Raw genomic sequence first — 23883 nt, 5'->3', positions numbered from 1 at the left:
CCTGCTGATGGCAGGGGAGTTGGAACTAGATGATCTTTAAGGTCCCTTCCAATCCAAACCATTCTATGATTCTATGAAGAGGGTTACAAAATGCTGACTCGGTCTCAAAAGGTTTGAGATAATAGCTGGCTTAGATAATTCTAAGACCATCATACTTGTTCAGAAGTATCCCAAAACAAGAAGAGACAGGCACCTCTTTAAGAAGTTAAATCATTTAACCTTGCCAAACAGCTTTTGCTACTTATTCCAAAACTTAAAACGACATAGACACTAAGTAGCAAAACCTGCTCTTCATAATGAACATCGTATTACTGTATTCAAACAAAGGAAGACACATTCTGATACCTGAGAACAGCATCATCAAGCTCCTGTGGCCTGTTTGTTGCTCCCATCACAAGTATTCTGTCCTCTCCAGAAGACTGCACCTATATAAAGTAGGAAAGCAAGACAGCTTTCAGTTTACAACAAGTAGTAATACAACAAAAACAGTTACAGACTTGCCACATATTCAGCACACTGATGGGATCTTCAGGTATATGCCTTTTTTTTTTTTTTTTTTTTTTTCAAATGCAGTTAGCTTCAAAACACTCTTTAGATAAATGTAAAGTCAAACTAGGAAAATGTAAAAAGAAAAAAAAAATAAGGAATGTAAACACAGGACACTATGCCCAAGTAACGTTGTTTGAAAAGAGTCTTTCAAGAGCACAAGTGTTGCTGTGGAATTGCATGTTACAATGCTGGAGAAAACTGAGACTACAAAAGCACTTAGAAGTTTAGTCATCCAAAGATAATGAAGTTTAAAAAGTTAGAGACTTTCTGCTGTTGAGGGTTTTAACAACAAACATTGTTTTGAAGCCTACAGAGAAAGAGAGAATCGGAATTTTAGGACTAAGGTACAGCCAGAACCACTAATCGCATCAGAGACTGATCTAACACAGGTCTTGCAAGAAGCTAGTCATCAAAGTGAACAGCTGTTCAATAGCACACAGACACAGGAATTCTGCCCCAGTTCATTCAATTGCAAGACTCTATTTTACACCCAAGAATACACAGACTTACAGCTTCCAGACTTAGAGAAAACATTTGGGTATCAGAGATGTTATTATTCACCTAGTATCCAACCCTTCATAGATTTAAGTTCCTTGCTAACTTACTGAGTTCAAAAAGTTCCACAATAATACTGCATAGTATAGTTACACCTTGATCTAAAGTTTGCCAACTTACTAATTTTGTTTAATTTTCTCCTTATCATTTTAAGACAAAACTGTGTGTATGTAATAATTTCTGCATATCATTGTCACACTGCATTATTTGTTCTGATTCATCCCACTTCGGAGAAGTTTTTCCTTATCTTGTATCTCTGTATAGTTATCTTCTCCTCCTGTACTTCATTACTATCGCTTCACTACTATGAAAACATTTCACTGTCCTAGTGGAATATAAACTAAGATTGTTCAATACAAAAAACAGCATTGTGTGACAGAAAAATATTCTGATACTCATTTGTTCTTCCCCAACTATGTTACCCACTTCCTTTTCCTGGGTACTGCATATATGCTGTTAAATATATTCTTATTGTACCCTGTCACCTCTAGGCCATGATGCCACAAAAAAAAAATCATATAGCTCAATAAAAAGCATACTAACTCAGGAATTAATCTTTCTGATGTGTCAGAGCTGTCTATACACATGATCTGAAGTAGTCTCATCCCTCAAGTCTCACATTACCCCTTGACAGTGCATGCTTTTGTGACACATATACCTTAAAAACCAAAAAGATGGTACTTAAAAGCCATTTAACCTTTTACTTTGCCAGAATGAAGAGACGTGCTTCACCAAAACATGCAACTGCAAACAAGGATTCAACTCTTCCCAGCTCTCAACTGTCCCTCTTGCCCTGCAAGAGCATTTCATCTCACAGCTGCTTTATTATTACCATTTGTTATCCCTTCTTCTCTGTCCATGGTCTTTCAACCCATGATTTCAGCTCCTCTCCAGACTACTACCTTTCACCCCAGAATGAATTTTCCAGAATACTACAGTTAGCGGGTGAAAAATTAACAGCAAGAGAAAAAAACTGTTTGCCGACCAAGGCGGGGGGGAGGGGGACAGAGCTAAGCCCCAGCAGGCAAATCCTCTTTGTGCTTCATCTGTAGCTTGCACAGGCACCTACTACATTAGCCAATTCAGCTAAAACAAACAATACCCAAGACTAAATACTTACACCATCAAATTCTATTAAAAACTCTGTTTTCAGACGCCTACTAGCATCGTGTTCACCTTCTCGTCTTTCACACAAAAGGCTATCAACTTCATCTAAAAAACAAAGAAATACATCTTAATTAAGCATACAACATCAAAGTCTTCAGATTTGCCTAAGTTCTTTTGCTAATATAGGGCTCCAGTAAGAGAGATCAGATCTTTATTTCTTAGGAGACAGACAGATCTTAGAAAAGCTTAAAAGCTTGTATAATCTTTTATCCTTTGAATATGTAACGCCAAGCACAGATGAGAGAAAAATAAAGTCCTGCTGATAATAAACTGCAAGTCAGGACAAGCAAAACTCATTTCCATGCTTGAAGTTTAAGACATGAATGGATTTACTCTGTAAAGGTAGTACAGCATTTGTGTTTTTTGAGGGAATTTCTTCCCACTATTAATCAATTAAATAACATAACAGTAATCTAACATGCTCTCTATGGAACTACTGATTGGCCAGCTGGTCATATCTGAGACACTTGCTCTGCACTGCAGAATTACTTGAGAGAGTTTATCCTATGATTCCTATTTAAGAAAATACACAAAAGTCAACAACATTTAAGTCTTACCAATAAAAATTATAGAAGGCTGAAGTTCTCTGGCTACTGCAAATAGAGCACGCACCAGTTTCTCCCCTTCACCCACCTAAAACAACAATAAACTGTTTTTGGAAGGGGTTTAGAAAGTGTTTATTACAATAGAGCTAACCTAAGGACCTACAGAAAATCTTGCTGATACCCAGCCACACTCAGTCCATTCATACGACCTCATATTATCACTAGTTCAGTGTTACGTATGACAGCATTGTCTATGTCTTAAAAGAAACATTATTACAACTTCACTTATGAGCACAATTGAGTTGTCAAGAGATTTTGGTGCCTAAATTATCAGAGTAAAAGGGAGCTGGGACTCACTTCATTTACTTTTTAAAGGAGAAAAAACCCACGAGCACTCATCTATATGACAGCCAGGGTCATCCTGAACTGCGGAAGCCTTTGACACTGAGTTATCACAAGCAGAAAATAACACTTTTTACTTCACAAGTCACTTTTTAAAAACTTTATGTTCACTATAGGCTAACAGTTCGCCAAAGACTCATCAGAAGTCTCTGGGCTTCTTAAGCCCTAATTACAGCATATGTGTTTTCAGATCAATATAATTTCCAGCTGCTACTTACGTATTTTGAAGTTAGGCTCGCTGCACTTATATTAAAGAAAGTAGCATTTGATTCTGCAGCAACTGCTTTGGCCTAGGAGAGGGGAAAAAAAAGTACTTTTAAAAACATCCCATTTAAGATACCTCTCTGCTTCTGTAGCTAGTCCTGATTGATGATTTTGAACACCCCTATTCCTTCAAAGGGAACACCCTGTAGATGCTATAGAAACTTCTGTACAGGCTACTTAAAAGTAAGAACAGAAAGGCTGTCGAACCACTAGAGAAATTTCCAGTCTCCCTTCGACTTCTCTAATCACATAATCTCCACAGCCAACTACAACTTGGTTACTGAAGAACACAAGTTTTCAGCTCCTTTCAATGTATCTCGAGGAGCCATTTGAAACAGTTTTAACTAATTTAGGGTGGTAATTTAGGGCAGCAGTTCGATCAAAGCACAAAATAAGGGGTTTTTTTCCTCCTTATTCTACCTATACAAAAACTGTTTTCAGAGGAAAGCTAGGAAAAAGAATCAGTCCAGCCAGAATGCTCATGCAGAGTACTCTCTTTTTCAGCAGTTTCACTGTATTCAATAAATTATGATTCCCTGGTTACACAGTTTAATTTTAGTGATTAGCAATCACGTTCCAGTACATAGAACACAACAGATGAGCCCAAGGGAGCTGCTCAACAGTCACATTCCTGCACTTCAGAGCTGATCCAGCTTCAGTTTCAGCAAAGGGAGTCTGCAGCTGCAGCGTGCCATGTGATGCAGGACGATGTGCCTGGCTCAGCTGCATCAGGACATGCAATGCTCCCTGGCTGATGTGGAGCCATTTCCCTCCAGTTCCACAAATCTAGCACATCAGGCTGAGAAAGCACACAGCAGACAGACAGCTCCACAGTACCTACACTCTTTGCATAAGCATGGAAGTGAGAAAACCCACTTTCTTGCTACTGTGCTCCTTCCCCATTTCCAAAATGCACTTCTAGTATGTTTTAGTGGAGAGCAGACCATCTGTGACTAACCACTGCCTACACAAACAACTAATCATGTTACTTTTACTCTCTCTGAAAATGAAACTTGGACTTGCTGTTTTAAGTTTTAAAATATTACTCATGATACTGAAAATAATTAAATAGAGAACAGTTCAGCAATTCCCTTTCCCATAAAATCCACAGTTAAGAACAATTTTGCATTTTGTATTAAATTGACACCATAACACACATCCAAGAAGAAGACACAATTTATTACTACAACACCCAGACTGAAACCCAGCCCTCATGGCTACATTTTAAACCCACCAACTCATGCATGAAGTAATTTTCTCACCAACATTGTCTTCCCATTTCCTGGTGGGCCAAACAGCAATAAACCACGTGCAGGTGCTCTAAGTCCTGTAAATAACTGAAAAGGACATAATCATAAGTTACCTTCAAAGACTTAAGAAAATGTTGGTTTACCTTTGTAAGCAAATGGTTTAAAATTGAGGGATGGCTGGCTGGCCAGCAGTGGTAGCAACAGTAGCAGTCTACGACAGTACAGGTTTTTAGAGGACTACGCTGTATTACTAACTTGACCTAATGCACGTCACTATTGTTTCCCACACAACAGTTATGTCATGATCATTCTGTGCACAGAAGCACTATGAAAGGAGTACAAAAGGCCATAACACATTCCACAAGATAGACCAACCTAACAAGTTTAAAGCACCAACTGCATTTAAGGGGGGAATGCAGGTGTGTAGTAACAGAGTAAAAGCAATGTTCCTACTAACTCCATATGGAAGAAGCCCTTCATCTCCTTTTTTTTTATTAAATGAAACTTGAGAACACAGGCTTTGACTGAAACTATTACTTAACAACCACCTACTTTCTCTAAATTCTACTGATAATAATCTCCTCCCTCTCACTTTGCATTGGATTAATCTTTCCTACACTATAAAATTGCACCCATCACAGGTAGCATCACAGCAAGCAAATCTACAATCTATCTGTAAGTTACTCCTGTAGCCTGTTTTCCCCAGCGCTTTGTCTTTACCACTTTTCTCAAGAGTTTTGGAGTTCCTTTTTTGGCCTCACACTTACCCCTCCATTCCAGCTTAAAATAATTCTAATAAACAACCGAAAGGAATAGTAGGGAGTCTCTTACTATACACACCATGTCTAAACACCATTGTCAGTGGGCATTCCTTTCCACAATATCCATAAGACCAAATGGCTCCATTACCAGTGTAGTGTTTTCTAAGATGACCGACCAACATGTATTTTCTCTATTATTTAATTGTTCACAGCATTTGTTGGTGCCTGACTTTGCTTGATCACTAAAAATAGTTATCCAGCATGACCCCATTCTCTCATACATACCACCTACACTACAAATGTATTGCAGCATTTTAACTTGGATAACTACATTCCTCAACTGTTTCTGCTTCTCACGCTGCACACCACTGTGCGTACCTCCTGCCTGACTCCATTTGTTCAGAAGCATTCTGTGGGAACTCCCTCATTTTAAAGATAGTCCAGAACAACTCTACAATCCTCCCTCACCTTCATCATTACCTGCACAGTTCAGCTGCAACTGCCATTTATCACTGGGACACACTAAGCTTTAAAAGTTTTTACTAACAGACTAAATACTAAACATGGTCTGAACTAATTGCTACTGGTTTATTAGCATCTTACTGCTGAAATGGTTGCAGTCATGTCTCTAGCCAATGTTTGCTGTTTATTCACCTCAACTCATGCTCTCCTACAAAATTATCATTGGTAGGCCTGTTTAAATATGCATTTGAGTTCAAAACTCCATTAAGGTTAAAACTGAAGTAATACTTAACTGACTAAATATTCCCCTAGTTGCCACATCTACCATATTCATTTACAAGGAATAAAACCAACTTCTTTTCTTCCAAAGAATGTTTAAAAATTCTCAGGATTCTCTGTCCATTTTAGATCCCTACCTACACTAAAGTCAGGCCCGTTGCTAGCTACAGTAACACGAAGGCCTTCCTGAAAATGCCAACTGTTACTGCAAAAGAGTCATAACTATTCCAAGCCTCACATCTCCAAGTCCTTCCCACTCGAAGGAGTGTTGTTGTTACTGAACAACACACTTGACATACTAAAGCACCGTAATAACAGAGACGGCACAATGACATTTTCCTTCTGCGTAACAACACCAGAGCATGCATATTTGATGCAAAAGCTTTGTTTTCCTCAGCGCTAGTATTCCTACAACGCTATGCCAGGTTTAGGGGTTCTTCCTCTTGATGCTTCAAAAGCAGAAACTGCATTTAAGGAAAAGAGGAAGACCACAGAACAACTCCAGTCACCCATCAACGTGACAAGAGATCCACAAGCAAACTGAGAACAGCCAAGTTGCTTGAATAATCAGCAGTGCAGTAAATCATTGCATGCAATTTCTGCAAGAGTTCAGCAACTTCTGGCAAGTCCAGCTTTAGAAAATGACCAATTTAATTTTTTTAAAAAGTGACTCTGATAATTCCAGCTGTATACAGACCAGGCTTTAATCTAGACAGTCAGAGTAGCTGAGGTACCACCTATGATAAACCAAAGCCTAAATGACCAATTTCCATTCAGCCAAGTAAAGAGGAAATCGGCCCTCAAATGTTATACACCTCAGTGTACTTGCTTGTTCACTGCTACGCTTTGCATCCCCTCGTGCTGTGAATAGACTATTCAGAATGTCTAACCAACATCCACACAGAGAACATGACCAAAATACCAATTTCATATTTTTCAAATCAGATAGTGTCATGACTTAATTTACCTATAAAAATCTCACCTGTTTCACTCTTCCAGTTATGGGCTTTATCATTTACATGTCCATATCAGGTTGAACACGTGGCTATATGGAACAGTCAGCCTCACAGATTGTCAGGAATTTTTTTTGTTTGTTTTTTAAGGGTTTGTGGTTTTCTGGTGTTTTTTTGTTTTGTTTTTGCCTTTTTTTTTTAAGCTATTGCCTCAATTAATTTCTCCAACACTGACTAACCCAAAGATGAGGAATTCCATAGTAGTATTTTAACACATAAATTCTTCATTCTCCTTTTCCAAGACTGCTACCACTACACAGCTGTCGATGGCCATCTTAACCGGTAAAGACAGGACTCAAGAATCACCACTTCATGTGTGAAGCACAATACATTTCTTCAATTCTGTGACAGTGGTAACAACACCCAGTTGCTTACCTCAGGTCTAAGAGAAGGAAGGATAACAATTTCTTGCAAAGCTTGTTTAGCCAGTTCCTGCCCTGCGATATCATCAAATTTGACAGCTGGCCCACTAACAAAGAAATGGAATACTAATTAGTCTAACAATGGGATACTCTTTTTCAGCTGCAGCTGACTAATTTAATGCATTTGACTATTTGTACAGAACCCTTTTGAGGAAATCTACAACTTATAGTGTTGAGCATTTAAAAAGATAAGCATTTGTGATTTGAATTTTCATCCTTCTGCTAAAGTAACAACAATGAAAAAAAAACCCAAAAGAACCCCCAAAAAACCCACAACAAACAAACAGTACTAATTTTCATTCCAAGTGGACCAAGACTGTACTGAAAAAATGGTTTGTGCATTAAGAAGCCTACTTTTCTTCAGACTTACCTATCAACAATTTCATTCAGGATAAGATTAGCAAGATTACTGTCCACATTTCTAAATATCTTCAAGTCTTTCTTTTTTCGAGGAGCAGGGGTAGGAGTAGAAGGCTTATTTGTTCTGCTGTTTTTAGGAGCAGCCTGGGGAGGGAGGGTAGGAAAAAAAACAAACAAAAACCAACACATTTTTAAAGCATCCTGTTAACAAAGTTACTTTTACAGCAGCTATAATGCTTAACCACATTTATGTTCTGTCCATTCTGCTCTTTATTCTGCTTTACTGAGGGAGTAACAGGGGGGGAGATAAGTAAAGAGATGGGTCAAAAGAAATGCAACATTTTTGTCTCCTATTAGTACAGGACTTACTTTTGTATTTCAGTCACAATCTAACCATAATTTGCTTTTCAATGTGGTTGCAATACAACCTGTGCATACAAGCTTTGCAAGAGAAGGAACGTGTGTGAGGGGGAAAATCTGCAGATTGGGAGAAAGAGGGGTTTTTTCCCCTCCATCTTTTAAATACTGAGAATAACGTTAATTTTTCTCCTAGATAAGCTTCCCTCAGTTTCCCATAAAATTTTCAAAACAAGTATTATCATTTATTACTGTGATCACAATAAGAATCCATTTGCCTATGCAGCCACCCAATGCCCCTTGATTTCTAAGATCCACTCTGAAGCCTAGCTGAAGAGGCTTGGCCAAAAATCTAGGGGTTTAGTTTTGAGGGTTTTTTTCCCCAAAAAACTTTCTGCTACTATAATACTGCAACAAAGGCAGCAAATATAAAGTTTGTTCTGGAATTTACATTGACTTTCCAAGTGTCTACTGCTATATTTATCCTTACCATACCTTATGGGTTGAAGCTGCAGGATTAGGTGCTGGTCTAGACACAGAAGTTGATATCCCACTGTAGCTAGGTGTTCTATGGTGACCTGAAAGGCCTGTGGATCCAGTTTTTGCAACAGTTTTTGAACGTGGAAGGGAATTACTCGTGTGTGTTAAGGGATCCTTCTTTTTTGGAACCGCTCCACTTTCTATAAAGAAAACCAATGTCGTGAGAATATTTTCAGCAGTCGTACTTTTAACATAAATTCTAACTTGAACATACTATTGCTGACACACATTATACAGTATTATAGTAGCATAATACAAGTTTTTAAAGAGGTTTAGAACTTTTAAGGGGATATTAACTGTAGCTTTCTCCTAAATTCAAGTTCTGAATTTTTAGGAGCTCTCAAAACCAACACTGGTTAGCTACCTTGGAAAAGCTGGAGACTGTTCAATCCTGCAACAAGGGGAGAACACCATCTATTTCTTAAGACAGAAGAACACAGAACACCAGCCAGAAGATTTTCTTTCCCAAGAACTCCTAAAAATAATCATTATTATAATCTCCAAGTTTCAAGCCATTAGATTCAGAGCATTAATTCCTTAAACAAAGTTAGCAGGCTAGTTACTTTGGATACTAGCCAACACTATCTAGCACTTCCCATACAGAAGCTTCACCAAGGCACTTGAATTTAGGCAAATTAAAATAGTTATATCTGAAAGAACTACCAGGAGATTTTTCTTAAAACCTTGTTTTGCTTCAGGAATCTCACAGTGTAAGTAAATTCTTAATGAAGAGCTTTGAAGCAGCTTACTTTCTTACATTTCAAATTAAGTTTTAAAATATTATATTATACCACTGAATTCAAACACCACCCACACATTCTGTTCACTTACTCTAATTCATCTCCATGATGGAGCAGGAAAGTCTCAAATTAAGTGACAGACAAAACTTATCATATTGGCCACATGTGATTAAACTACTAAAGGTCATTTTGGTCCAAACTAAGTGAAACAGTAATTGACTTCTACATTCTCTGTATGGGATACACGAGAAAATAAGGTTCCTTGGCACAGAAATGGCAAGTGTAAAACATCAAATCAGAGACTAAGAGGCAGGAATGTGCTACAGTGAGCACACCAGTTGGTCAGGCTGGTTAATGATTAGACCACAGCATCAAAACAGGGAAATTTTGTGTTGAGAATACAGTACTGAAAGCTGTCTTCTGGTACAGTACTGTTGTCTGTGCTAGAAACTGTAAATACTGCCTTATTTTATATCATTTTAAAAGGATTAAGGAGCCTTTTGATAAGAGAAATATGGTGTCAGAGGTAAGGAAGCTCAAGATGGATTTCATCTCTAAGTTTCTTCACTAAGATTTTAGAAATCTGCAACTCAGTTTGACTTGTTAGTCTTAAGCAATGGGCCAAAGAACTCTGATTTTTAAGGAAGTTAACAACTCTACGAAGAATTTTTAATTTATAATATTGCAGTTCTACTTAAAAATATTAAGTAGAAAGCCTCATAATTCTGAATGTTGTGTTTAAAAAAATCAAATAGGAATATTTCAGTGAAACAGTATCATGGAAGGATCAATTAATTACTATCATGTTCTCAGCCTCTTTAAACATAGGGTCTTGCATACTACTAGAAGCAAATCTTCACACAGCCTGCAACCATCCATGTGTTGAACTACTTGGCTAACAAGCTTCTAAAGCCTTTCTTCAGTCACAAATCTACCCCTTTTAAGAGTTATAGAAACTCTGCAGGGGTCATCACAAACACTGCAGGTGTATCAATATGCAAAAAAAAATGGAACTTGAAAAATATTATTAACCACATTGACCTGTAAGATATTTATTGTTAGCAACAAAAAAAACAATCAAACAAACCAACCCCCAACAACAACAACAATGGAAAAAACCCCACCAAAAAACTAACGAAAAAAAAACGAAACTGGCTACTGACTAAGTCACACACACATGCAGAGCTGGTTAAATTTAGTCATTTCTGCACAGGAATTTCCAACTCAAAAACTCTTCAACATTAGGCATACTTAGTAATTTTCAAGTTCAAAAAGCAGTATATGAATCCTAAAAAGCCGTTTGGTTGGGTTTTTTTGTTTGGTTGGTTGTTTTTTTTTCCTTCATCCTCATTTGCACAGCTGACTTAAAGTCAACATGGGAAGGCTTCAAAAAGCTAAACTAGTTTTACTCCATCTCCTTCCCCCGAACACGTTGCTCAATTATCACACTTTCCCAGAACTAACCCCTTCGCTATTGAGAACAATACACACAGGTTGCAATTTTGAGTATCATAAAATTGCATAGGTAAGGAGAATTTCAGGAAGCTGGAAATACAGGAGGAGGAAGGGAAAAGAGAAAGGTTTAAATACAAATTACAATTTTCTGTAGCTGTACCTCCAGGAATCAAGACCACTAAGTTTACGTATGTTCTGTGGTCAGTCCTGATGGGTGGCACAGAAAGAAGCACTGATGATCTACTCTTGAACATAGCTGCCCAGTGTCAACTCCAGAGGGAAACTTGATTGTATATACAAATTTTCATTGAGGAAACAAATAAAAATGTGATCAAACTCTTCAGAATTACAGCTTCTCTAAGGTCTGTCTATTACTAAAGGGTGAAGTGCTGAAGAGCACATGTATGTCTCTTGTCATAATAGCCTCTATTATTTTATTATGTAAAATATATATTTTGCTGTAACAAATGCAAAACCTCCAAAACACATTTCTTATCCATTTGTATTTTTCATCTGCTGAAAGACTGAAAATATGGGCCAAGTGGTCTTAAAACCTTTGTAGTATCTCCAGCAGCCTCAAATATTTCACTGTTCCATAAAAAGCAGAAGTGCCTAAAATATGTTCTAATCACAAAGACAGACCATGGCATTTTTTCAATTCTATCCGAAACACTGAATAATTTAATTGCCAACTTCATAACATACTTACAGGATAGTAATAGGGGCTTGATCATTTTGATTTTACTCTCCAAATCTTGACTGGACAGAATAATTTACTTCAAAGCTCCAACCTAACACCACTAGATCATACAGAAATAATGAGACTCTGGTCCTGAAAGCACCTCTGCAATTTTAATCCATCATCCAAATATATACACAACAAACAAATTACAAAAAAGCAAGGAGTAAAATTTTGTCTGAGGTTTTCTATTGGTTAAATTGTGATAAGCTGCGGACACAGGGGAACAATTTCAGACTCCCTTACAGAAACAAATGTTAAAAAGCATTTAACTGTTTTTAAAGGTAAAGTGAAGTAAGGACATGTTTGAACAACTTTAAGAGAAGCTTGATTATACTACACACCTGGAAACACAGTAACAATCTTGGAAACATGCAGCTCTAGCTTATTTATTTAATAAAGATAACAACATGCTTTGTATTTCTAAAAATTAGACCAATTATATTTTCTTTTGTGCATGTAAAACAGATAAAGGCTTATCTTAATAAACAAGTTTCTGCTGTTTTATAACTTCTTAAGCATCCAAAAAAACAGTTTAAATTAAAATTAGCAGCAGCAGTTCCAGTATTGCAGAACAGTTTCTAGCCTTTAGTAATGAAAACAAAAATAATCAGAAAATATTCCTTATAAATATGCCTATTGATAACTGATATAAACTGACTAAGAGAAGTTATTATATGTGGTCTGTGGACCACAAATTCAAAAAATAAAAAGTCACCAGTTTAGAACTGTCTGTAACTTTATGTATGTAGTTCTATTTAAAAAAAAAATCTTTAAACTGCTTAGCTATACATTTTCTGCAAATACTATATAGCAAAATACATGCAGCAATTGCAAGATGGATAGTTATTCAGGATCAGCATTCACAATAGCCCCCAAAATAGTAATTCCTTCAAAGATTATATTCAGGTTTTTCAAATAGGTACATTTAAGTAATAAAGAGCTACCTAGCAGGAAACTTCAGCAACTAACAAGGACCTGTTCCATGCTTTGGATGGTAGCACAGCTACACAGATCAGGGACACAGTCGCTGTTCTGAACTGATAAAGCCACATCAGTCAAAGATCCACTGTTGCCAAATTACAGTGTTAAAAATGATATTATTGCTACTTGTTTTTCTACTTGGGAAACCTCGTGAAAAACTTCAGTATTAAGAGTAGAATTTTTGCAAATTGAAAAACATTGCCAATATATGCCTCCTATTAAAGACATGCTAGCAAATCCAAGTGAAAAATTAGATAAAACACTAGCTACTTGCACAGTGCTGATGTCATGGTAAGAAAGAGAACTTTAATTCTTTTTCTGATCGTGTATCATGCCAAGATTTACACGTTCATGTAAAATGGCACACTGGAATTACTGCAATACTACCAGTACTGTATGCGCAGTAAATAAATTCCTAAAACTCAAACACTGCATTTGGCAAGACTGGCATAATCTCCTTCCAAAGCTAGTTTAAAACCAAAAAATAACCCACAAGGCAAAGGAAAATATGCACATCTGAGAAAAAAAAAAAAGACAGAGCTAAATTGTTTTGCATCTAATTTAAGACTGCTATGAGAACAAGAGTGATGGATATTAAACAACAAATGTATTTCAAAATAAAGTTTTAGGTTAAGACTACTTGTTATTACTCTGAAGACAAGCTACTGCGCAGCCTTTTGCAACTGGAGGGCAGATGATACTGCTGTAATGAGGTCTTAGAAAAACCTTATTATAAATCTATCAAATAAATTTTCAAGAAAAATCTCTAGCTAGTGAGGTAAGTTAGGAAACTATGAATGAGGAAGACAGGGATAGGTAGAATCAAGAACCAAGTAAATAGGTCTGAAAGGCTGACACATAGCATCTTGAAAGAAGGAAGATTCTCACATTTTGGAAACAGAAGAAATGTGCAGTGTAGCTGTGAGAACAGAATATCCGACAGAATTAAGAAGCAAAAACACCTTTAAAAACTTCAGCCTTTAAAGGAAAACGAAAGAAAGCGAAGCACATTCTGAGCAAAGAACAGAAAAAATGCACTTTCTTGATGTTAAAACTATGAATGACCATGCTTCACACTTCATAAAATCCTAAACTTTTTTATAAGTCCAGCCTGATTAGGCAACAGCACAGGTAATACTTTATGTAGACAGGAAAACAAAGCTTATGTCAGAGCCCTGTGCAGAGTAACTCCACTTTCTCAGTAACAGCAGTCCTCTTATCTCAACTACCCTGCAAGCTGACTTTGTACAGTTTTCTAGGAATTTGTCATCTACTTTGTGTTTTTATATGATTGCAGCCACCCATGTGAAAATACCATCTTTATTACAACATGTATAAAGGAAATACTTTTAAGAAAAAAGTGTAGCACCAACACCTTACAAACAAGACTCCCTCCTCCCACACCCCAAAAAAAGAGACAGAGAGAGCATGAGAGAGCGAGCCTGCAAGCGCAGGCACCAGCCAGTTAAGAAATTCAGACAACTGTTAACAGGCTGACTTTCCTGGTACTACCAGGGACCCCAGCCCACAGCTGCCGGAGAAGTTCAGTACTTTGGGGGAAACCTCTACATTCCACACGTTAGGAATCTAAAGTTTACCTTTGGCAATGTAAATGGAACTGGAACAAGCTTCTTGAAGTCTTGTTCAAAGTACTCAATAGATGCCTGGTACCTAACTCTTTTTCTATGACCTGCTCTTTAGTCCTGTCTCTTCTCAGATGCTACTGAGCCTGGTAAATGAAAGTTTCTCCATTAGCCTGCATTCCTTTTCAGAAAGTCAGAAGACGCTTTTTCAGGAAAAAGCATCTCCAGAAGATCATGGCCCTTTGCAGTTGTTTCACTATGCTTTCCTCCACAGTTCTGCAGAAGTGTTTCAGTCATTCATCTTCTGTAAGTCACCAGGAATATGATTCCAAATGGGCAAACTGACTAATACCAATTTCCAGGAGTTTACCAACATTGACCCCTTCCTGCTACAGGAATTTCTGTAAATAAAAACACATGCCACCAAACTCAAAAAACATTTCTTCATTCCCAGTCAATGCCAATGGGTATTCTAGGCTTTGTTGCAAACAGATTTAAATATTAAATTAGCAGTTTTAAGAATGAAAGTTCAGTCTAACCTCTCCTGAAGTATCTAATTCTGAAATACATTGAGAAAAAGATACAAAAACATATAAAGGAAAGAGTTTAAAGAAAAAGCTGTTCATATTAAATCAGATGGAGCATGTTGTCAGCTTCTGTGTGTATGTACGTACTTGTTCATTCAATCTCTGGCCAACCAGGTAAAAAGCTTTAGTTGTACTACATCATTTAAAGTGAAAGCTCACTCTACATAGGAATTTATAATTGAAGAGACATTTTAACTACATATTTTTGACAAATGCAGTTAACAAAAATACCACATACACAGTAATCCAAAGGTGCCTAACATGGCATAGTTCCACTACTGTAATTTCTCATACATTAGAAAGAATAAAACCAAACAGTAAGATGACTTCATAACTAGAAATGGAGCTAAAAAAGAAAAAGAAAAGTATGTGGATTATACTTTCCAGTTTCTTTACTTTAAAAACTGAATACTGCTCTTGACTCAGCAGACAAGCTTTATGAATGCCATTGCTTGTTAGCTCTCTGTTTTATTTAACCTCACTACAGTGTACTGTACGAATTATCAGTTGAAATCACAGGTGTGACAATAGCTTACTGCTGTCTTAAAACATTCCCTGAAGACAATTCAAAAACCTCAAAGCAACTTTACTCCTTGTGTATAGACAAACAAGTTTACTTCTGGTATTTTAGTATCTCTGGTGCAGTCTTTTGGGAAAGAATAAAAACAACCTTATTTGACAAAAAGCAAGAACTGTTCTCCCCTGCTTTGTTTTAATTGTACATCACTTTCCTGGTGTAAAAAACCCTGAAATGTAAAGCAGCTTAATGCAAATGCACATTCACCCTGACAATATCATAAAGGAAGAACTACTTATATAAGCAAAATATATAACCTACATATTCTACATTGACTTTGACTTTCTAAAACAGACTTAATTCCTTTAAGAATAAAATACAAGAAATATTTTCTAAAATGTTGTCTTAGTAAATAGCTTTGGATTCCAGAACAGTCATTGTAAGAGAGAAACGAATGCTACAAAATAAAAGTGCTGTCAAGTCATAGAAAGGATGGAATGTATTTTATATAAAGTCTTTAAAAACAGAAATATAAAACAATTTTTTTTAAAGTTGGTGGGGCCAGAACACGCATTGCATATTTTTCCCTGTAATACACCAGTAACTGAGAGACATCCCATCAATAGGCGCTGGTAAAACCAAACCCACCTGACTGGAGATGTCCATTGCGGCATGCCAGGTTAGTACTGTCATTATAGACCTCCATTTGCGGCTTGGAAATTTGCAAAACTGCCTGCAGCTTCTCTACATAGTAGACAGAGGGGGAGGAAGGAAAAAGGACAAAATAAACAAACAAAAAATAAAAATGAACCAAGAAAATTTATGTATGTTGAACACACAAATGTCAAGTTTGGTTTTGTTATACTTGATACAGGGTTAAAGATAAAAGGAGTACTTCTAGCTATTCTACATGTTTAGTAAATTTGTAAGGAAATTCTGTCAGTATGAACACGACTGAAAACAGCTTTAAAACTAGCCACTTACAACCAAGTTAATTACAATCACTAGACTGGAAAGATTCTTGTCGTTACTTCCCAAAAGCAATGGTCAGGATTAGTTCAACTTCATTTACAAAACATTTGTGCTGATAACCCATTTCGGAAATTTCCTCTGCAAGGTGTTACTTTTGACAAACTGCAAGGAGTCGTTGCTTTCCTGCATACTAAATGTTTCACTCAAGTAGTAACAGCCAGTCAGCATTTTAGAAAAACCTCAACTGTTCAAGCAAAACACCATATACATGTTATGATTATGTCTTTTAAGATCTCTAAATTAGAACTATAATTGCCTTGAAATCAAATCAATAAAACTGTCATGTAACCTGTGTTCGTTAAGAGGATTAACTTCAGGAACATTTGAATACAAGATTTATAAGGTTAAAGATTAAGGAGAATGAAACTAACTCTAAGAAGTCAAGATAAACTAGCCAAAGCATTAAGTCAAAGAGATGTAAGGCTGCAAACAATAGAAAACAAGAATTAAGTCTCAGGACTATTAGTTCTCTGCAGTTCACCTACCACTCCTGCTTTTGCCACTGCAGTTAAAAACCTCTAGGCCTTATTTTTGGGGCACTTTACAACCTCTCCCACCTTTATTTCACGCACATCCCCCTTTTTTGTACAAACAAAACACAGTTTGTAAGGATGCAAGGCATACACTATCACACCCCCTGCCTGCCCCCTGCCCTGCCTCCTTTTTTTTCCCCTCCTCTCTCCCGAGAGGTGCAGGAAAACAGATGGCCAAATAGAGGAGCAATGTCCTCTGGCAACATGAAAGCACATACTGCAAAAGAAGCCAAATTCCACTGGAAATGTGCACAGCCAAGATCATAAATGCCCTGACTGGAGGAAGAATTGCCCTTCAGAGCTCGCAGATTGTACAACCAACAAACATCAACACTTCCTTGCTTCCGCTCCTTTGTCTATTACAGATCTTTTTCCAGTCTTTCTGCTTCATTCCTTTCTTCTTCTGTCTGCTCCAGACCACTCCCTGCTTACCCTCCCTGAAAAGTATCTTAAGACCCAGTAGTTTAAGTGACAGTTTAATAATAATATCCAGACAGAACAAGATGCAGTTTAGAGTGGAAATTTAGTAGCCACAGGCAAATAAGAAAAGCTAAAGTTAATGATTCACACGTGCACCCAGGGTTTATTTTGTTTTAAATTGAAAGCATTGACGAGTCGGCTACAGCAAAACAAAAAAACCCCATTAGTCACACAAGAACAGCCTACAAACAACAGCAGAGTTTGTAACTTGCAAGGAGTTACCCTGAGAAACCTCCCTCTAAAGAGGTCTCAGGAAAGCCCTTTAGTATGACTGACCCCAAACACAGTGTCCTGTTTGAGTGGGTGCAGCACTGCTGAGGGAGGGAGCAGCACAGCCCCTGCCCCGCCCAGGGCAAGCAGCCTGAATGGGAAGCACATAGGGAAGCTTAGGAAACAAAATTAGTATTAACAGACTCGGTAAGATACTAGATAATCAGTGAAGTTTTGGAGAACGTTTCTGAACTTTACAAAAGAAATTTCTAGTGAGTTACCACAATAAACCCAAGTAGCTCGGGCCACATTTCCATTCAGGAAATGCCATTGGCTTCAACACTTCAGTTTGAGATTGGGGTTTTACCACAATTACCAATGGCTTAGCAATTCCACATATTTGGGAACTCCAGAACTGCAACAAAAAATGTAATCCAACTGTTGTCCAGTTTCACTTCACACACTGTCTTCGCATCATATTACATATTAAAATGTAATTTTAATATTGCACATAAATTTACATAAAGCCAGTATCTCAACTTTGCTTGAGAGACAATGTAGCTACAGAGCCCTCTGGAATAATTAAAATAAATGGAGATATTAAATATTATTCCAGGAAATTAACATGACACCCTATCACCTTCCATTTAAATGCTTTCTCCCTATGTCTTCTTACATTGGGGGGAAAAAAAAACAACAAACAAATATGTTTACAGAATCTCATTCATTGTTTTTCCCTGATGATACAACGTTGACATAAACCTACCAAATAAACACCACTGCAGCCACTGTCTTATTTGGGCAACACTAGACCCTGAGTTCAGAGTAACTGACTGCTACTAAAAGAACCCGTTACCCTATAACACAAGCCTGAAGCAAAACCCCCATCACCTCCAAGACAGTGGAAGAATTCCAAAAGGTGTTCATTGAAGCCCATATCTATACATGGGCAGAAATATTACCAAAGAGGATACTGAGGAAAGATATCTGAATTATGTGCCATGTGCATCCTCCAACCAAAGTACTGAAGCTACACATAGCACACAGAACGGCACTTGTGCTGATACATATCTGTCCCCCTACAGAAAGTCTCTCTGAAATTGGAGAACACAGAATGCTACAACATGTGTATAATGTTAGAATTGAAGAGTGTTGCACTGGACATTTTGGGTATCTATCTTGAGGAACAGCAAGCTGCTGAGTTTTATGTATTGATTGTAGAAAACAAATATCCTCCTGTGATTCTAAAGATATCAAATATAATGATTCTAACATGGGAGATCAGCCATCCATGAGAGATCAGGACTATGAAGATCATCAGAGCAAGTTTCATCCACTCATCTAAATAATTGCACAGCTAACACACCCTAAAGCATGTCAAAAACAAGGGCTGCCACCAATGCAAACGGTAGGACTTGGGAGTACCCTGACAGCTAGCGCAACTCAATATTGCCACTGGACTATCTTGTCCTATCACTTTCAAGTAACAAGCGATAGGACAAGAGGAAATGGCCTCAAGTTGCGCCAGGGGAGGTTTAGATTGGATATTAGGAAAAATTTCTTCACCAAAAGGGCTGTCAAGCATTGTAACAGGCTGCCCAGGGAAGGGGTTGAGTCACTGTGCCTGAAGGTATTTAAAAGATGTGTAGATGAGGTACTTAGGGATGTGGTTTAGTGGTAGACTGGTCAGTGTTAGGTTTTCAGTTGAACTTGATGATCTTAAAGGTCTTTTCCAACCTCCCCCCCCCAAAAAAAAATAAAGACTGCCAAAGTGATCTGAAACATACCTGGAATAACTTCAGCTTTCAAGCTGTGTCATAGTACAGCTTTAAACAGAATACAATACAGTAATTTAGACTCAAGATGAAAACAGCTCAAAATAGTAAAGCCGTCCTCCAAGGTAAGCAGCTACATCCTCTTGGTCTAACATTAAAAGGCATCAGTGGTGTGATGACACATGGTGATAACACGTGGGTGGGATCAGACAGCACACTCCCATCAGTGGTGTCATGCAACTTAAACTTACATTGATGTTTAATGTAACGGCACACTTGAAAAATATCAAAGCATTGAACACTTTTAAGGGACAGTTATAAACCATATGATTTAGTTTTCACTTTCTATGTATTACCAATATAACTTGCTTGGCTGGATGGCATTTCAGTTAGGCAGCCTGCAATCACATCTGTCTAGCAAGCAGGATGAAATATTTGATATTAATCTCTACTTCAAGTCTGTTTTATCATGTCAGTTAATGCAATAAAGGATGTGCCTATTCTCCCTTCAGAAATGCAGAAATTCCACAGAGCCAGAGAAAACACTTACTCTTTGACCTTAAAGTTGGATTAATAGGAAAAATCACTTTACTGAGCCTTGAGAGTTTCAAGTGCCCTATGTTTAGTTGAACTACAAAAACATCTCTACACTGCTTAAAAACTTCCAAATATCTGCTACCACAAGTAACAAGCTAAAAGCTGTTTAGACTTGCACATGCAATTCAATTTTAGATTATCTTAAATATCCACAAAATACATGTAAAATAACATATAAAGCAATAAAAACAAACGCTGTCAATACTTGAAGGTTGGTTAGATGGTATAACAAATATTACTCAAATAGATTCATAATGATCAAGCTTGCAGGGATTTAAATCCATAGAACCATCTCTCCAAACAACATCTTTTTCCTTCATAAAGGGGAGATGATTTCACTTGCTCCTTTCTATCCAAGTTTTGCTCTCAGGTACATTAAGACACATCCTTAGTGCAAACTGAACAAGAACCCAAGTAGAACAAAGTACTAAACTTCTGTTAATTTCAAAGTAAAAATGTCATATTTGGCAGCAACTTATGCAATAAATGCTATTTTATCTGTTTACCTTTCAATCTGCACTCTGAATGAAGAATACAAATAGCATGTGATCATCCATTCTGGTAGTAAAGATGAATGTACTAGCCTGACTTAAACTTTAATTTTTTTGCAATGTTTACCCTTTTTATCTTTTCAATCAGAGCAGAGCAAGTAAGCCACTTACCAACATCACAAGTGCTACTACAGTAACACAATCAAGACGAAGGACTATCCACAAAATACAGACATCACTACTTCAAGGTTCAAAGAACAGCAAATTTTTTAAAGAAATCCCAGTTACTTGCAATTAGGATGTCAGCAACAAGCCATACCTTATCAAAGATTGTTAGCATGGTAATGACTTTCACCCTTTTGTCCCTTAGTTCATATTACCTCTAGAAGTCAGCCTTTAACCCTAATGAGTAGAAAATATCTTTTCTGCATATACTAAGATTCTACCAACAAAACACCTCTGATAAAGCACAGAAGCCTCTTTCACTCCATGTTCCCTTCACTTTTTTTCAAAAAGAACTAAGGACACCAGGAACTCAAGGGTAACAAAAGGGATCCACTTCCTTGTGGTTGTCACAACTTCCCTGTCAATGACCAGTCAGGACTACAGCATCACAGAGTGTAAAAGGGGAAAAGAAGATGAGTTTTCCTGTCTGCTCTATATGCTCCTAGGAGAGGGAGTTAGAAGAACTCAAAACAACACAGTGCAAGATTAAAGCTGCAGATACACAAGTTAAACTCAAGTACGTTTGTTAGTTCTCTCTTAAAGAGCAATTTAAAAAAAAAAAAAAAAATTATTTTCATTTTACTGCCTGAACTCAAAGCATTTCCAAAGTTCTCAGTTTAGCAGATGCACTACACAAAGCTGTGTGTTTGCTGCCTGATGGGGGGATCTTTGTCTATCATGCACAGTAAGATGCCATTTCCAATCCTGCCTGTTTTACTCTGTCCATTAAGAGCTTATATGCAACATTTAATTTTGATAAAGATAAAACTATAGAACACTATGCTTCTGAAAACAAGTGATCTCACCTGCTAGTCTTAAAATACAACACTACTAGGTAAAAATTATGAGAATCAGGATTTCACAACCTTGTGGTCTACATAATGCTAAAGAATTATTATCTCAGCACATACCAATAATCAGGAAAATTGTTCCCTAAGTGACAGCAGAATTAACAGAACATGAAGTAGTTAGACTTACAGAAGGCATACTTCGCGCTCATGATCAGCAATATATAATAGGTTTTACTACAGATCTAACACAGAAAACCTAAACTAACTCCAATAAGAGTTAGTCAAGACTTCCTCAGCTTATGAGTCAAGTGTCCTATGGTATAAAGAATTCTGTTACTTTTACACCTATTTATTAAGGCATAGGGAAGAGGGTCATGAGATTCCAATTTCAAAATCCATCAAGAACATTGAAAATAATCTTACTTATTCTCAACTAAAACCCAAACTTGAGACCCTACACAGATAATGACTCCTTCACTTTAAAAATCAAAGTAATATTTTAGAAGAATGCATTACATGAAGTTGTGCAAATAACGACAAACTTTCCAAAGTCATGAATTGTAACTGGTACCTAAAAGCTGCAAGCGATCCTTGGCCATTGCCAAATTTGTCATCATTTTAGATTGCAGACGTCGCGCCCGTTCACACTGATCACCTTGCAAAGAAAAATCAATGTTAAAACACAATTTGGCAAATACTTCTTAAAGTGCTAAAATACTGACACCCAGCTTTCCCTCCTCTTCCTCCCACCCCTTATCTACCCTCTCCACTAAAAACATCATTGTAAAACTAATGAAAAAATCCTAAAGCTTCTTATTTAATCAAGAATTTAAAGTTAGTTGATGCTATATACTTTACAATATTGCTCATAGAGCGGTGGGAACCCAAGCACTGCTTTGCATATTCTCTAACATCTCATGCTGACTTAATATATGCATTTTTCTAAACAGAAAGTCAAATTAAAAAGATTTTTTAAAAGCTTGAAAAGTGACTGAGAGGCAAGTACAATTTGAAATAATTCACTTTGGCAAAATTAACAGATTTAAATTCAGTTGACTGTGTCCCTTTACATTTCAAAATACACAGAATTACAGACATTAGTATCTGCACTTCCTAAAAACAATGTCTGCTCAAGTCAAGCTTTTTTTTTTTCCCCTGTGCAATTTAGACAGGTCGTATCAAATGCCACTGGTATTGCTGCATAAGTAACATGTCACCACATAACTGTTCACAGACATTTCTAAACATACTTAAGGAACAAAACAGCAGTCTGCAAAAGCATTTACAGTTTCAGGGGTTTTGGGGGGTGGGTTATTATTATTATTATATTATTTTGAGGACAGAAATTCTTAGCAAGTCCCTTCATTAGACCTACCTTTCTCTATGGTAGAAGCACACCTGCTTCTACACTATAGCTTAAAAGTTTCTGTATACAAAAATGTCTTTCTTCCTGTGTTGGAAATGTTCAGCTATTTTGACATAAGCTATTCAGAAACATAATGCTAGACCATTCTAAACTGAGGTGTTTCTTTTTTAGTTGTACTGAAGGGAATATAAAATTCTGTGTAAGTGAGAACAAGAACTGTCAACTTTGGTAAATCAAATCAGAACTCTGTATTTTGACATTCCCATTATATAAGAACTCAAGTGTTTTACTCTAGAATTTTCATGAGCTGTTTATGATTTTGGACAGTCTGAAAATATCTGGAGCAAGACTTGCATGTGTTACAGACCAGAACATTAAGGTAGAACAGAGAAACGGACCAGCGTTCACCTGCAGCTAAAAGAGGAATAAGAAACACTCTTATGAATTAATTAATACAGCAGAGCATTCCTAGTACCTACCATATTCAGCAATATTGATTCCTCACTTTGAAGAAGCCATAAACCAAAATCTTTTCCACAAAACTCAAAACTGGCTTACCTTGGCCAATTACTAAGACAGCTATTCCTTTCTCCAGTTCTTCAATTCCTTTCTTATACCATTCAACAGCTTGTTCCTTTTGTCCTGCTTAAAAAGGAAGTGAACCCATTATTTTCCATAATGAATTAAAGCTTAGGAATGGTTCCATGTAACGCTGTGTAAAACAAGTAAGAGGAACTAAGAGATACTTGAACAAAATCCTATGATTTAAAGAAACACTTAAAGGGACACTGTCAACTTTATATCTACTTAGTTTCAAATAAGCTTTTCTATTAAAAACAGGTACTACACCAG

At 37.0% G+C, this 23883-nt stretch overlaps 1 protein-coding gene across 1 annotated transcript in view; it reads right to left on the bottom strand.

Moving 5' to 3' along the window:
- The window catches only part of SPAST (spastin), a 33241-nt gene extending 9569 nt beyond the window's left edge, over nt 1-23672 (bottom strand). Inside the window, exons 1-11 of the mRNA XM_029083525.1 lie at nt 23590-23672; nt 22237-22320; nt 16180-16275; nt 8882-9066; nt 8040-8173; nt 7623-7716; nt 4745-4819; nt 3437-3508; nt 2829-2904; nt 2225-2316; nt 346-425 (exon numbers count right to left, since the gene is read on the bottom strand). Of these exons, the coding sequence (XP_028939358.1) occupies nt 346-425; nt 2225-2316; nt 2829-2904; nt 3437-3508; nt 4745-4819; nt 7623-7716; nt 8040-8173; nt 8882-9066; nt 16180-16275; nt 22237-22282 (950 nt within the window). The 5' untranslated portion in view covers nt 22283-22320; nt 23590-23672. The remainder of the gene's footprint in view (nt 1-345; nt 426-2224; nt 2317-2828; nt 2905-3436; nt 3509-4744; nt 4820-7622; nt 7717-8039; nt 8174-8881; nt 9067-16179; nt 16276-22236; nt 22321-23589) is intronic.
- Nucleotides 23673-23883: the final 211 nt, after the last annotated feature.

Source organism: Antrostomus carolinensis, unplaced genomic scaffold, assembly GCF_000700745.2.
Source record: "Antrostomus carolinensis isolate BGI_N321 unplaced genomic scaffold, ASM70074v2 scaffold37320, whole genome shotgun sequence".
Lineage (NCBI taxonomy): Eukaryota > Metazoa > Chordata > Aves > Caprimulgiformes > Caprimulgidae > Antrostomus > Antrostomus carolinensis.
Note: the sequence above shows the minus strand (reverse complement) of the source record. Positions and strands in the feature narration are given on the sequence as shown.